A 15,650-nucleotide genomic window follows, 5' to 3' on the forward strand; every position below is an offset into this window, starting at 1 on the left:
AAGAGTCACAAAGAATAGGATTGCAATTCAAATGATAATTGAATGAAAAATAATTTCTTTTATGTAGGTCTAAGCAACCTAATATTAATTTCTGAAGAAATTGCAGTTAGGTTTGCCGACACTGACTTTAGATGGACGGATTTCTTGAGTTATCTCCTCTGGAAATTGTCTTTCAAAATTATATATATATATATATTGCTACTTATTGTTATACATATATATGTACAATATATGTGTATGTCTCTTATAGCATTTTTCTAATGGTAAAGTCAATGGGTCGTATGCATAAAGTTGTATATTATCTTTTGCTTTGACTGTAGAAGATACTTAAAGTAGAAATATATACTTCGTTTTGTATGCATAAACACGATACCACTACCACCACCATCACCACCACCAGCTTTTTCACGCAAATTAAATGTGCTACAATAACATCATAGAATAATTTTGCTAAAATATATTATTTTTACTGTCTTTCTGAAGATAGGCCTACTAATGTTTTATAAAAAAAGAAATATGTATCTTTATTCTGGCAATTAAGTATTATTATTGGAGTATTATAATAATAACAAAAATCAACTAACAAATAGAATTCCAGTTAAGTTATCTCAAAATCATCATTTTAGTAGTCCATTACAAAATTGATCATATGGCATTTTTTATTTATGAAATCTACATAACTTCTTATAATCACGTTCTGATGGTTTTCGTCTTTCCTTGCTGGATTTTCTAGCGCGAATTTACATAAATTATGTCATTTTAAACTGTACAAATTCTTATGCTAAGCTAACAAATTCTAAAACAGGGTACTTCAATTTTAGCGCAAGATGTATCCACAATAATCAAAAGCATTATGTTGTTCTAGAACTTGAATTTTAATACATAGGCCTATATTTGTTCTTCAGTATCCTGCATCCAAAAATTAAAAAACTTTCCCTTTTACTTGTGGGAATTTCTAACTGGAAGGGAGAAGAGTTCGGAGCAGTAGAATATATCAGATGACAGACGACATTAAGATATATGGATCATATGCGGAGACTAAGAGGAAGGCAGAAAATACGAAAGATTGGAGAATGCTGAGTTTACAGTGAAAGACCTGCCCTGGCGCAGAAAACTATGAATGAATGAAATGAACAGTTTTGCAATATTGTATAATATGTTTGGTTAGTGTACGTGACTACTAGTAAGTTTATTTACCAAGTCCACGAGTACTTCTAAAGTAACAGTAGTACCAGTAGTAGTAGTAGTAGTAGCAGCAGTAGTAGTAACAGTACTAGCAATAATAACAGTAGCATTGCCGGTGGTAGTAGTAGCTATAGTATTTACATGCCATGATTCATCACTTTCTCAATCACCAATATAAAAAACATGAATGAAAATCTATGATGAGTTACATGAACACAAGTCATCTACAACACACAATAGAAACAGGAACTCAACAAGACTAGAAATGACCTACTTGTACACCTACACATTCTAAACACATGACATGACCACATATATTAAAACATGTTTAAATAAACTTAATAAAGGAAACAGATGCACAGTGAGACCAACAAAACAAATTATCTTCGTTATATTGACATTAATTTGGAGTTATTTATTAAAGGATGCATTGAAGACTAATTTAGAAAAATGTTAAACGAATTATCCTTGCACCAAAAACGGATGTTCCCTCAACCAAATGATCCTATTTTAATTATTTGCATATAATAACAATTAAGAAACATGTTAAAGGAATTATCCTTGCACCAAATGAGTGCACTTTGGACCAAAATGATTCGATTTTATTTATTCAAATACAATTTCAATTAAGACACATGTTAAACGATTTATCCTTCAACAAACACCGATGTTCCCTGTACCAAATACCCTATTTTAATTATGTAATTACTTAATAGTTTCATCTGATATTGTATGAGGTTATGTTGATTAAGATACATATTGTTAAATTTAGGCCATAGTGATCGAGCATATAAGGACTCTCACAAAATGAGGTGGAGGTCGGAGCTTTGGATGGTCCACAAGTCATGCTAAATATGTTACTTTGCTAATTATTCAGTATGGAGTAATGTGCACTATATAGAACTGTTACCTATTAATTATGTAACTTTCCCAATGACCAGCGTGTCATTAGAGTGGTGTGTTATAATTCTGAAGTTATTTTAAACTATTCAAGTACGTTTTTACTCCCGTGAGTATTAGAGAGATACTACTAGCGACAAATTCGTGACGAGTCTACACTCCGGAAGGACTACCTTGATGTCTGCTATCAAGAAACCATGGAAGAAATAAAAAGTGAATAGCAGATTCCTGCATATTGATAAAATGACAGACGTAATGAGTCGCTTATAGTCAATCTCACTGTTGGAAAATTCACCCTAAAACCCACAAACAATCCATTTTTTTATTGTCTCCAAAACCCTACAACATACAAATCATTATACTGCAGTCAGATTTGTTCACATAGTTTGAAGGTGTAGTGGCCTAATGCAGACCAAAAGGAAAAATTGCTAGTTTTGTTCTCCGATGCTGTTCTCCTATATATATTGAAATCTGCAAATGCTCTCAAAGTGTTCTGTCTGAACCTAATACACATCACATGCCTCATTAAGGGGAGGTGGTACACCATGGCAGGACAGAATATAATGTGTATGTGTCCTGATCCATTTACAAAAATGTCAATCAGTAGAGAAACCGTCAATATATTAGTGTATCAAATTTCATCGTCTTAGGATTGGTAGTTTTAGAGAAAATCAAGAATTAAGATAGCAAATTTAACATTGCGGAGATAGAGTGTACCACCTCCCTTTAATGCTGTGCAATGCGTTACCGAAGAAATAAGAACGAACTTCCGTCAAATCAAACTTATTATATCCATAAAAGAGGGTTTTTGAAAGCTTCTCAAAGACTTCAATGCTACAAACAGCAATTGTTTGCTGTGCCTCTGCCTCCAGAGCCGGTACTTACGAGGTGGGGTACCTTGGATACGGGCCATAAACTTTTACGAACATTTTGAAATTTGTAAAATCAGTAGTTGTAATGTTCTTAGAGCTGAGACGAGATGTTATGGCACCAACATGCGCGAAGTTTTAAATTGCCGGCCAGCAGGGTAGAGGAGTGGGGGTTGTTCTCAAGCTCAGAGCGGCAGGCATATCCGTTTCATCTCTTTCCAAAAACATTCGTCTTACCTTAGTATCACCACTTTCCTACTCAAGAGTCCGAAGATACCTAATGGAATTACGCCCGCTATTCCATCTTTATATTCTTATTCTCCGTCAGAATCAGACGACTGATCTGTGCTGGAATCAGATATCCCTAAGTTTATGGAAATGTTCTCCAAAATACTGTCCATCACGTGCTCACTTTCAATGTAATTGTTCTCTACTTTCTTGACATAATCATAAACCGATATCCATTCTTGGAAGAAGCGATTGCAGAGCCGTCCTCTGCTTATGCGTAACGTAGAAATTATAAATGAGTCTTCTTATGACTTCCTCATCAAAACTGTCTACAGCTGCAACAATCTTCTTCTTCGGCTGTGATTTTTCCGGACTGAAGAAAGATCTGCTGTTTCTGCCTCAATATTTTTCCCTTCTTTCCTGATTCTTGCCAAGGTTCGCTTTGAAATACCAGTGGCAGCCAGTACCCTTGCACACACGCTTTTCAATGGAATTGGTATTCCGTTTACAGCCTCTTCTGACATGAATTTCCATACATTGTATGCTATTTCATGTCCTTGACTATGAACTACTCTATGATTTCACACCTTAGACAATGCCATAATGAGGGCGCTCAGAAGGACAATGTTTTCAGTATTAGCAATAGCGGTAGTAGCAGAACGATCTGAACACTCGGAATGCTAGTAACCAACTGACCCAACACCCCTCCAGTTGATTGTGAGGGCGAGTCCAAGCAAACGAACTAAAATGTGTCCCTCGCGCCGATGCCATAACTTCTCGTCCGGGCTCTACCAGTGTCAGCTCTTCCATTGCATGACGCTCAAGCTGTTTCACGGAACCTAAAATGGAATGTTCAATTGCAAACATTACAACCAGTTTTGGTTGACTTGCAGAGAAGATTACAATATTAGAATCTTGAGGACTTTCCTTGCAGAAATCCATGGATATTATGGCAGGTGTAAAACAAAAGTTATTTACTGTCAAAAGGAGAAGTTTAGATCAATGTTCCTCGAAAATTATATATATTTTGAAAAAAAAAAAAAAAGAAAAAAAAAACTTGCCGGCATTCCCTCACACACTTCACCACTTAACTGTTAGCTTGTTAGCTGAGTTGCCAATTCTTGTAGTCATTGTCATACAGCGTATTCCGAATCTCACCGGTCCGGTGACGTTACGGTTGCAGCGAAATAAAGAACAAAACTGCTGGAAGAATCGATGCTGTCATGGCGACTGTACAAGTTGTTGTCTGTGCTACGCTAGCAAATTTTTGCGAAATTTTCGTACTCCCATCTCGTTCAAAGAAAAGATAGCATAAACAATTTATTTCTTGAACCGGTAGTAATAACTGGTCCGTTGACATGTTCGCTCATAAGCCATTAACATATTGTTTTTACGTCGTGCTCATTACAAACAATACAGCAGAACTAAAGCAGAACACACCGCCATGACACAACAGTGCTCGATGTTATTCGTCTGCTAATTCCCGACCTATACAATAACCAATCAGATTCACTGATGGCGGCTGATGGAGACTGCCACCACCTCTGCAAGTTGATGGCACCGGTGCGACACCGGTGGAGCATCAACGACGTCATCGGTGGAATTCGGAACACCGTGATGCCATCGGATTGCTCACCGGTGAGATTCGGAAAACGCTCATATTGTATTTCTCCCACGCGCCTAAGGATTGAGAAGAAAATGGGGGTTTATGAGGATTTACCAATTATCAGAAAGAGAGGCCGTCATGTTTTGGAACAAAGAAGAGAACCCCGGCTATTCTACTTTCCTCACTGTATGCAAGGTCCTGAATGGTGATGAGATACAATCTCCAGAGCTCATGCCCCCAAGGAAAAATGGTCTTACTGAAGCACAGTCGTGTGACATCTTGCAATGTAGAAAGATCGTTTTCTTCTGCAGGAACATTTTATTGATATACGTCTCTCATTTACATCACAAAATATGGAGAAGTGTCTCATAATGCATTGTGCAATGAAGTAGGCCTAAACAGTGTGTGTGTTGCTATTTCTTTATTTTTTGTATGAATAGCCCTATATAAACTTACAGCAGATTGTGCAATACGTTACTTTACATTATACGAGTATTAGGAACAACCTTCCAAATATTCAGAAACTGTTATGAAAAAGTGTGAAAAAGTAATTTGTGTGCAGTGCTTAAAATATCAAACTATGCTTAACATAATCGGAAATAAATTTTCTTGTGCACTATCAAACAAAGGGAGCAAAAATAATAGGCGCATAAGAAGCAGGACTGATGAGTGAAATTAGCTAATATTTTCTATTTATAATAAGTTAGGACCCGGAAGGCAATAATAATAATAATAATAATAATAATAATAACAGAATGGTCCGCGCCTCCTGGTTGAGAATCAATACTCTAGACTCGATAATTTTGGGATGACAGATAAGGGCGTTTCAGATATTTTATCTCAAGCTGTGAGATCCCAATGATAAATTTGATCTATATCATAGCTAGTGATTCCTCAATACTCTAAATGCAACAGTGTGAGAAGGACGAAACAAGTATTATTTTAAATGCAGTAGTCAGACCGTGGAGAATTTTGTTTCTCTCACAAATAGTGCTCAATAATAATACTTCTGAGAAGGGTGTTACATACTATAGTCAAATTGTTTCTTATACGAATACCCCAGTTCTTAATTATAACCTCATCGACAGTGACTGAGTCCTGCTGAGGAGAAATTGTCTTCCAAAATTAATAATGGTACAGAAGGTATTGGCTATTGCTTCACTACATTGGCTGAAACGATGTGCTTTATTTGTTTCAGAGTAATCACTATGGAGGTGCCACTATCTGAAGAAGAGATACAAACGCGTACAGTAAGCAGGTTTCGGGAAGTGCTGCCACAGGTATTTGTGTGCTATAAATGATCCCTATCTGCGTTGTACAAAAAATAACTTTTTTAAAATAGAGTAGCATGTACATAGATAATGAGTCGATCCGAAACGTTGAGCTCTATCTCAAGAATAAAACAGTACAGTGCAAACTATCATAATCAAAATACGTCAGTGCAAAAATTCGACCGAAACTGAGTCCTATAAGACCACAGCCTGAACTTAAACCAAAAATATTAACTTTTATCCATTCTATAACCACAGATGCTTGCACAAAGATTACTGGCCGTCGGACCAAAGGGAGTCTACATAATTATTAATCTATAGATCCGCCACACTATTCACAAGAAGTCGATTCTTTTCTTTAACCGGAAATTTAAAATAGTAGCTCTTTACCCGAAGTAACACTTTTCATCTCTTCCACATGTGCATCTTTCTTGCAGTCCTCATAATTGGAAGGTCTTCATGAGTGAAAATAAGAATATTCTTACCTAGGAGAAACAAAAAAGTTCGTTAACCTTTAAGGGTGAATATAATGAAGCGACATTTCTGGTCTACGTACTCAAAAACATTTTCTTCAGATAGCTGCAAAAAGTCAATATGATCAGATGACCAAGTTATGCTTGTTCATTGTAGCCTACTAAGTAAATAATTTCGCATATTTTAACAAGCCTACTCAGCAGATGATTTCGCATATTTTAACATTCTCAAAAGTAGTCTCTGAGACAATAATGTGTATATTAAATTTACGTTTAAAGATAACATTGACACAGTGATTACAATGTCATATGGACAAGCCGAGTTGAAAATGTTAGCCTCACTAATATCTCAAGAATGGATATATTTCTGAACTCCACTGACTAAAACACAATAACTAATTTCAAAGTTTACTTCCCTAATCGAAATTTTAAAAACTTATGGTTAATATTACGAAGAGTTAGGAGAAACCTTTTTGTAACATTTACTTCTATTCTCTTCCAGATATTTGTGTGAACAAATACTTTTTACTTTTGTTACAAAAATAACAAGCACAGACATTGGCTAGATATTGATCCAGATTGGAGGCAAAACAAATGAAACATTGAAACGGATATGGGAAAAAATGAAATAGAGGAAAGAGACATGATTTTTTTTACCGCATGTAGGATGAGTAACTGCTGGATATGTTACATTTTGCTCAAATATCGTCTAATAGAAGTCACTAATGTTACATTTATCTTCCCCTCCCCAGAAATCGTTTTATTGATATTTTGTGTTCTGGTTTTTACCAATCACGATGTATCCCAAATTTTTTCAACTAAATTGTTTCGCATAGGTAACTACCATACATACATCAAAATTCAAGAATAGGAGTACATGGCTCAGTTATTTTAAAAACAGGACGTTCTCAGTCCTCCGGTAATTGGGGACCATTGTCGTATAATTATCATCTCCAACTTTTTTATGATCACTTGAGGTCTAAATATACAGGGTGTTTAAAAAATACAGGGCATAATTTCAGGTATGTATTTCCTACATGTAGACAATCGAAATAGTTCATTATAACATGTGTCCGGAAATGCTTTATTTCCGAGTTGTGGCCTTCACAACATTGAAATTCACCGGAACGTTTTTCTTTCCGCAGGTCGTTGCCGTCAAAGGAGACATTAAGAGGGCACTCTGACAGTTCATTCCGAGGCGAAGGTTATATTCAGTGTTGTGTAGGCGTTATGACTATGCGACATGTATTCAAATCAAGAGCTGGCAGAGATACACTTCATATACGGTAAGGCGGACGGCAATGCTGCGCTGGCTCGTCGTTTGTACCAGGAGAGGTACCCACAGCCACAATGTCCAGATCGGAAGACATTTGTACGTCTCCATTACCGTCTGTGCGAATATGGAAAATTTAACTCTCCTGGTTTGGGAAGGGGACGACCAAGATCTACAACTCCAGAAGTACAGGAGGAGATTCTGGAGGCTGTGAACATGACTCCTTCTATCAGCACACGAAGGGTAGCGTTGCAAGTCAATGTTCCTCATACGACTGTCTGGAGACTGTTGAAAGGGTAGACTATCAATTGTATCCTTATCATTTGCAACGTGTACAGGCCCTGTCACCAGCAGATTACCCTGCACGAGTTAGGTTCTGTCAGTGGTTCTTGCAGCAGTGTGGTGTAAATCCGAACTTTCCTGCCTTAGTATTATTTACAGATGAAGCACAGTTCACACGAGATGGCATAACAAATTTCCACAATCAGCATGTATGGGCGTATGAAAACCAACCCACGTGCAACTGTTCCATCTCATCACCAGGTGCGGTTCTCCCTCAACATGTGGGCCGGTATCATTAGTGATCGATTAGTTGGACCCCATGTATGTACTTGTAAACAGACTTACGGGGCAGGCGTACACAAAACACCATACCTCATGTTTTAGAAGACACTCCACTGATCAATCGTCAACACATTCACTTCTTGCATGATGGCGCTCCTGCACACTTCAGTCGTACGGCTCGCCGGTACTTGGATCGAAGGTTTCCTGATCGATGGATAGGTAGAGGTGGCCCAATTGCTTGGCCTCCACGCTCACCTGATCTGAACCCTCTCGATTTCTACTTGTGGGGCCATTTAAAATCATTAGTTTATTCGTCTCCGGTGCCTGATTTGGAATCCCTTCGGAATCGAATTGTGGCATGTTCTGAGGACATACGCAATACTCCTGGAGTTTGGGATCGTGTTCGCAGGTCAATGAAGATCGAATTTATCAGTGACAGGTTATCATATTTAGTACTTAAGGGTAGATGGTGCGACATCATAGTTATAAATGCTCACGCCCCTACAGAAGAGAAAGACGACCATATAAAGAATGGCTTCTATGAGGAATTGGAACATACTTTAGATCAGTTCCCTAGATATCACATGAAAATTTTATTGGGGGATTTCAATGCTAAAGTAGGACGGGAGGATATTTTTAGACCAACTATTGGAAAAGAGAGCCTACACGCAATTAGTAGTGACAATGGAGTTAGATTAGTCAACTTTGCCACATCGAAAAATTTAATTGTCAAAAGTACAACATTCCCTCATAAGGATATACATAAATATACTTGGACTTCTCCAGATGGATTGACACACAACCAAATAGATCACATCTTGATAGATAAACGGAGACATACTAGTATAGTAGATATTCGAACTTTCAGGGGTGCAGACTGTAATTCTAACAATTATTTGGTGATTGGAGAATTAAGAGAAAGATTATCAGTAGCCAAGCGAGTAGAGCAACAAGTTAATATTACTAAATTCAATATTTTGAAATTAAAGGACGAGGAAGCTAAGCAAAATTATCAGGTCGAAATTTCGAATAGGTTTGCCACTTTAGAAAGTTCCGACGAAGTTGAGAAAGAATTAGATGTTAATAGCGTGTGGGAAAATATCAGAGATAGTATCAAAATTGCAGCTGAGCAGAGCATAGGTTATTATGAAACTAAGAAAAAGAAACCGTGGTTTGATGATGATTGTTGCATGGTAGTAGAAAGAAGGAATCAGGCAAAATTGAAATTCTTACAGGATCCAGTTGAGGAGAAGAGAGATAATTATTTCAATGAAAGACAGGAAGCAAGTCGTACACTTAGGAATAAAAAGAGAGGTTACTTGAAGGAAAAACTGAATGAGGTAGAAACAAATAGTAAGAATAAAAACATTCGAGATTTATATAAGGGTATAAAGGAATTTAAGAACGGATATCAGCCAAGGGTAAACGTGATCAAGGATGAGAATGGTGACTTGCTTGCAGACTCTCCATCAATCCTAAACAGATGGAAAAACTATTTTGCGCAACTACTAAATGTACATAGGCCAAATAGAAATGATCGGGACGAAATTGAAATACAAACTGCTGAGCCATTTATACCCGAACCCACACTTTCAGAAGTCGAAATTGCGATAGAAAATCTGAAAAAGTACAAGTCTCCAGGCATCGATCAAATTCCAGCAGAATTAATACAAGAGGGTGGAAGTGCATTATATAGCGAAATTTATAAACTTGTACTTGCTATTTGGGAAAAGGAAATTGTACCAGAACAATGGAAGGAGTCCATAATTGTACCTATTTTTAAAAAGGGAGACAAAACCAACTGTGGTAACTTTCGAGGAATATCACTTTTGTTGACGTCGTACAAAATTTTGTCCAATATTCTTTTGAGAAGATTAACTCCGTACGTAGATGAAATTATTGGGGATCATCAGTGCGGTTTTCGGCGTAATAGATCGACTATTGATAAGATTTTTTGTATTCGACAGATAATGGAGAAAAAATGGGAGTATAAGGGTACAGTACATCAGTTATTCATAGATTTCAAAAAGGCATATGACTCGGTTAAGAGGGAAGTATTATATGATATTCTTATTGAATTTCATATTCCCAAGAAACTAGTTCGATTAATTAAAATGTGTCTCAGTGAAACGTAAGCAGAGTCCGTATAGGTCAGTTTCTATCTGATGCTTTTCCAATTCACTGCGGGCTAAAGCAGGGAGATGCACTATCACCTTTATTTTTTAACTTCGCGCTTGAATATACCATTAGGAAAGTTCAGGATAACAAGGCAGGGTTTGGAATTGAACGGGTTACATCAGCTTCTTGTCCATGCGGATGACGTGAATATGTTAGGAGAAAATACACAAACGATTAGGGAAAACACGGAAATTTTACTTGAAGCAAGTAGAGCGATCGGTTTGGAAGTAAATCCCGAAAAGACAAAGTATATGATTATGTCTCGTGACCAGAATATTCTACGAAATGGAAATATAAAAATTGGAGATTTATCCTTCGAAGAGGTGGAAAAATTCAAATATCTTGGAGCAACAGTAACAAATATAAATGACACTCGGGAGGAAATTAAACGCAGAATAAATATGGGAAATGCGTGTTATTATTCGGTTGAGAAGCTCTTATCATCCAGTCTGCTGTCCAAAAATCTGAAAGTTAGAATTTATAAAACAGTTATATTACCGGTTGTTCTGCATGGTTGTGAAACTTGGACTCTCACTCTGAGAGAGGAACATAGGTTCAGGGTGTTTGAGAATAAGGTGCTTAGGAAAATATTTGGGGCTAAGCGGGATGAAGTTACAGGAGAATGGAGAAAGTTACACAACACAGAACTGCACGCATTGTATTCTTCACCTGACATAATTAGAAACATTAAATCCAGACGTTTGAGATGGGCAGGGCATGTAGCACGTATGGGCGAATCCAGAAATGCATATAGAGTGTTAGTTGGGAGACCGGAGGGAAAAAGACCTTTAGGGAGGCCGAGACGTAGATGGGAGGATAATATTAAAATGGATTTGAGGGAGGTGGGGTATGATGATAGAGACTGGATTAATCTTGCACAGGATAGGGACCGCTGGCGGGCTTATGTGAGGGCGGCAATGAACCTTCGGGTTCCTTAAAAGCCATTTGTAAGTAAGTAAGTAAGTTCGCAGGTCAATGAGACATCGATGTGAGGTCTGTATTCAAGCAGGAGGTGGACATTTTGAACATCTTCTGTAATGACAATGACCTGCGGAAAGAAAAACGTTCCGGTGAATTTCAATGTTGTGAAGGCCATAACTCAGAAATGAAGCATTTCCGGACACATGTTGTAATGAACTATTTTTATTGTCTACATGTGGGAAATACATACCTGAAATTATGCCCCGTATTTTTTAAACACCCTATATACAGGGTGTCTCACCTAACTCTGCGACCTAAAATATTTTCGAAATGAAACAAGATGTGAAAAATCTTCTTGTGGAGGCATGTACCCATGTCAAAGGCTCATACAATGGCAGGGTATGCACAATCCAAAAATTTAAAACAATATCACTTTCAATTCATAGTTACCTTTTTTTTATGGAACATGTAGTTCTTTCTAGTAAACTGAAAACTAGAAATACAATTAGTGATAACAGAATTGGTTTCACTTCTCTAAACCTCATTCCTTCTGAAATAACTAAACTTTTAAAAGGTGGCAACGGAGATAGGCCTACTCTTTGTGACGTTATGCAAGAGTGTAGTACTGTAGACACAGCAAAGATTGCTTGCAATATCTCTGTACTAAAAGCATGCATTAAACAGAACAATATCTGTACAGCACTCTCCAGTTCTCAGTGTACCGTACTAGGGTTTCCTGATATTGTCTGCTCTACGTCTGTTAGTGTCAAACAGGTAAATACCGTAGCCTAGTAATATTTTGTTCACGGTTCAAGTTTCCTTCACAATTCAAGATAATAGAACCTGACTGATAGCAAAAAAAAAAAAAAAAAAAAAAAACATCCAAGTCTCCAAAGGAAGATGGAACGGAAAATCCTAGGATTATCCATCAAAGACAAAATCCCTAACACCAGAATAAGAGAACTTGCCAACAAGGGTGACGTGGGACAACGTGCCATCAGTTCAAAATGGAAATGGAGGGCCCACGTCGCGAGACTCCAGAGCAACAGATGGACACATATCTCTACCATGTGGGATCATCAAATCGGCAAAAGAAACCGGGACAGACTTGCAACTAGATGGGGCGATCTCTTCAGGAACGCCGCGGGTGTGCAGTGGTTCAGGGTAGCAAGGAGCAGAAGCCAATGGAGAAGTCTACAAAAGATCTTGTGACAAAATGCGGAGAGAAAGCGCATAATTACTCCGTGCTGATAACTTGTTTGAGTAAATAATCCTTGTGTGTCAGTGTCCAAACGAGTGTCTGTGCTAATAGAATAGGTGGCAGTGTAGGAGTGAGTGAGTGAATGTGAGAGTGTAAGAAGAATAGGTGAAAGTACAGAAACAAGTGTATGTTTAACAGGAAAGGTTGTAGCGATAGTTCAATGAGCGTTGGAAAGTGTAGTATAAGAAAGAAAACTACTACAGGTATAAACTAAACTTAAAACTCGTGTGAACTAGCTCACTAAATGAGTTCTTAACCAAGTTCTCCCTTTCTAGGAGGACTTAGCCCTTTACGGGGCAAAATAAACTCATTAATTAATTAATTGTTAGGTATAGAACGAAACTCTCCACTTTTTTATTTGTAAAATTGACATTGATTTTAAACTGGTGAGCACAGAAAACTATTTCTGACGATCATTATTTATTTATTTATTTATTTATTATTTTGCTAATAATTGTAACATAAAATATAATATATACAGAAAATCTTTAGCTCGCCCCTGAAAGAGCAGAACTCGTGCTCAGGGGCGGATGCCTGAATTGAAATTAATAATTATACAATACAATTGAAGACATTATTACAAAAACAACCCTTGTCAAAATTGCTATTTTTCAGGAGAACAATAAAAATAAATAGAACAACACATGTCAGCTGTTTCCGTACAACTGGTGTTTATCCTTGTGGCTATTGCACCTGACATGTGTCATTTTTCAAGTCTATAAACATTTGAAATAGTAGTAAAAGTGTCCTTAACTCAATTTCATTTAAAATGACTAGGGCTGTTTTTGTAATAATGTCTTCAATTTGTCTTATGTCTACTGTGCAATTATAGTGTATAAATTTAAATTTACAATTTTTCAATTTTTATAAAATCCATACATAGCTTTTTAAATTTAATACTAGAACTATTAGAATTGAGAAGATTAGGACATTTAAATATAAATTTGTTATATATTCTTGGGCCTAAATTACTACTATGATTAAATACTGTAACAGTGTTGCATTTTGGTTCAAACAATCTTAAAGAATTCATACCTTTTGTTTCATAACTATGAGAATACGATTCAAAATTATTTCGATTTTTATGTATGAATTTTATTAATACAATATAATAAATTTGTCTTACGTTAAGTACATTAAAGTTTAGAAAAAATTTTTAAATGGAAAATCAATAGGTTTATGAAGACATATTTTAATCAATTTCTTCTGTAATAAATAAAGTGGATTAAAATTGGAGACTGCCTTAGGACTACGTTGTACAATTGTAAAAAAAAAAAAAGTGGCCACACTCGTGAACAGCGAATATTTTCTAAGTCCACTTCGGGTCACGGCGATGTTACACGATGCATATGCTTGTAGAAGCAGTTCCGGAACAATGGAATCATTCCATACCTGTGTCCGTAGACTTGCGGGAGAGTGCTCGCTTAATGATTCGAAGCTTATGAGTTCGGGCCTTGTTCAAACTTTCATTTTATTTTTTAATCGTTCTTTAGCGATATAAATATTATTCAACTTATCATTTATATTCTGTTATCGTTTTATGTCAATATAAATAATATTTAAGTTATTTTTATTTTATCGTTCGTTAGCGATATAAATAATATTAAAATTATCATTTGTATTCTATTATCGTTCGTTAGCTATATAAATAATATTCAAATTATCATTGTATTCTGTTATCGTTCGTTAGCGATACAAATAATATAAATTTAATGTTAGGTTTGGAACTATACAGCTGCCTAATACGAGTGTTAGTTTTTTTCTTCTTATATTGTTAATTATTACATTGTACTATCCTGTAACATAATAAATTGAAAAGAAGTCACTAGGATTTGAACCTGATGTGTAGTCATTGGAATTCCGACTTTCCCGACGTCCGACGTTCTTACGTTCTTCCGACTGAACTATGTCATTTACCTGGTATTATCGTAATTCAACGCATTGTCAGATACAGTACAACTGAACATTCATTTAGATTATATTCTGAATATTTAATAATGATATAAAAAGGTTACGTTTATGACAATAATATTTGTAGTTGTAATACCAGCTGCAACAGCAGTAGTATTAGGTATTTGTAACTGTAACCAAAACAATGATTAAGGACGGATTGTGGGGATACAGTTCAATGCAGATCTTTCGAAAACAAATTACGACACTGAGATTGAGATTATAAGATAAGTTAATTATATTTTTCTTAACTCTGTGGACTTTATGTTTGAAAATGATATAGTTATTAATAAGATTCTAACAAGTATTTATATTATTATTTCCTAATTGAAGAATATATATACATATATATATATATATATATATATATATATATATATATATATATATACTTTTCATCGATTACGAAAAAGCATTCGATAGATTGTCAAGAAATAAACTCTGGAAAATAATGTGTGATAAAGGATTCCCAGAACATATAATCAAAGTTGTACAAAGCTTATATTTTAAATCAAACATAATTATTGACAAAGGAGACCCAATAAGCGACAATATATTAGAAATCAATCAAGGAGTCAGACAGGGCTGCCCGTTATCTCCTGCACTTTTTAGCATATACATTGACGAAGTAATTGTACAATGGCAATCAGTACTAAGTACGGATTTTAAAATTAACAATAAAATTTTAAACATTATACTGTTCGCAGACGATCAGACAATTTTTAGCGACTCTGAAAATGATTTACAATTAGCAGTTTACAAATTAATGAAATAGCAAAGAAATTCAATATGACAATCTCTGAACGCAAATCGAAAGTAATGGCATTCAACGGAAAAGATCATATGAGATGTAAAATCAGCATTAATGACAACATAATAGAACAGGTGAACAATTTTAATTATTTGGGATGCAACGTATCATACTGCCAGAAAGAAGATATTAATATTAAATTAAATAAATTCTACAGAAT

General features: G+C 35.9%; 2 protein-coding genes across 3 annotated transcripts in view; both read left to right on the forward strand.

The window, feature by feature from the left end:
- The window catches only part of LOC138705947 (facilitated trehalose transporter Tret1-like), a 256,949-nt gene that overhangs the window by 114,473 nt on the left and 126,826 nt on the right, over positions 1-15,650 (forward strand). The gene's annotated exons all lie outside the window — the stretch shown is intronic.
- Positions 5,996-15,650, forward strand: part of LOC138705650 (facilitated trehalose transporter Tret1-like) — a 46,324-nt gene continuing 36,669 nt past the window's right edge. For both annotated transcript variants that reach the window (XM_069834237.1, XM_069834238.1), the window contains exon 1: positions 5,996-6,068. In XM_069834237.1, the coding sequence (XP_069690338.1) occupies positions 5,997-6,068 (72 nt within the window). In that variant the 5' untranslated portion in view covers position 5,996. The remainder of the gene's footprint in view (positions 6,069-15,650) is intronic.

The sequence above is a fragment of the Periplaneta americana genome, chromosome 9 (assembly GCF_040183065.1).
Source record: "Periplaneta americana isolate PAMFEO1 chromosome 9, P.americana_PAMFEO1_priV1, whole genome shotgun sequence".
In the NCBI taxonomy this organism is placed as follows: Eukaryota; Metazoa; Arthropoda; class Insecta; order Blattodea; family Blattidae; genus Periplaneta; species Periplaneta americana.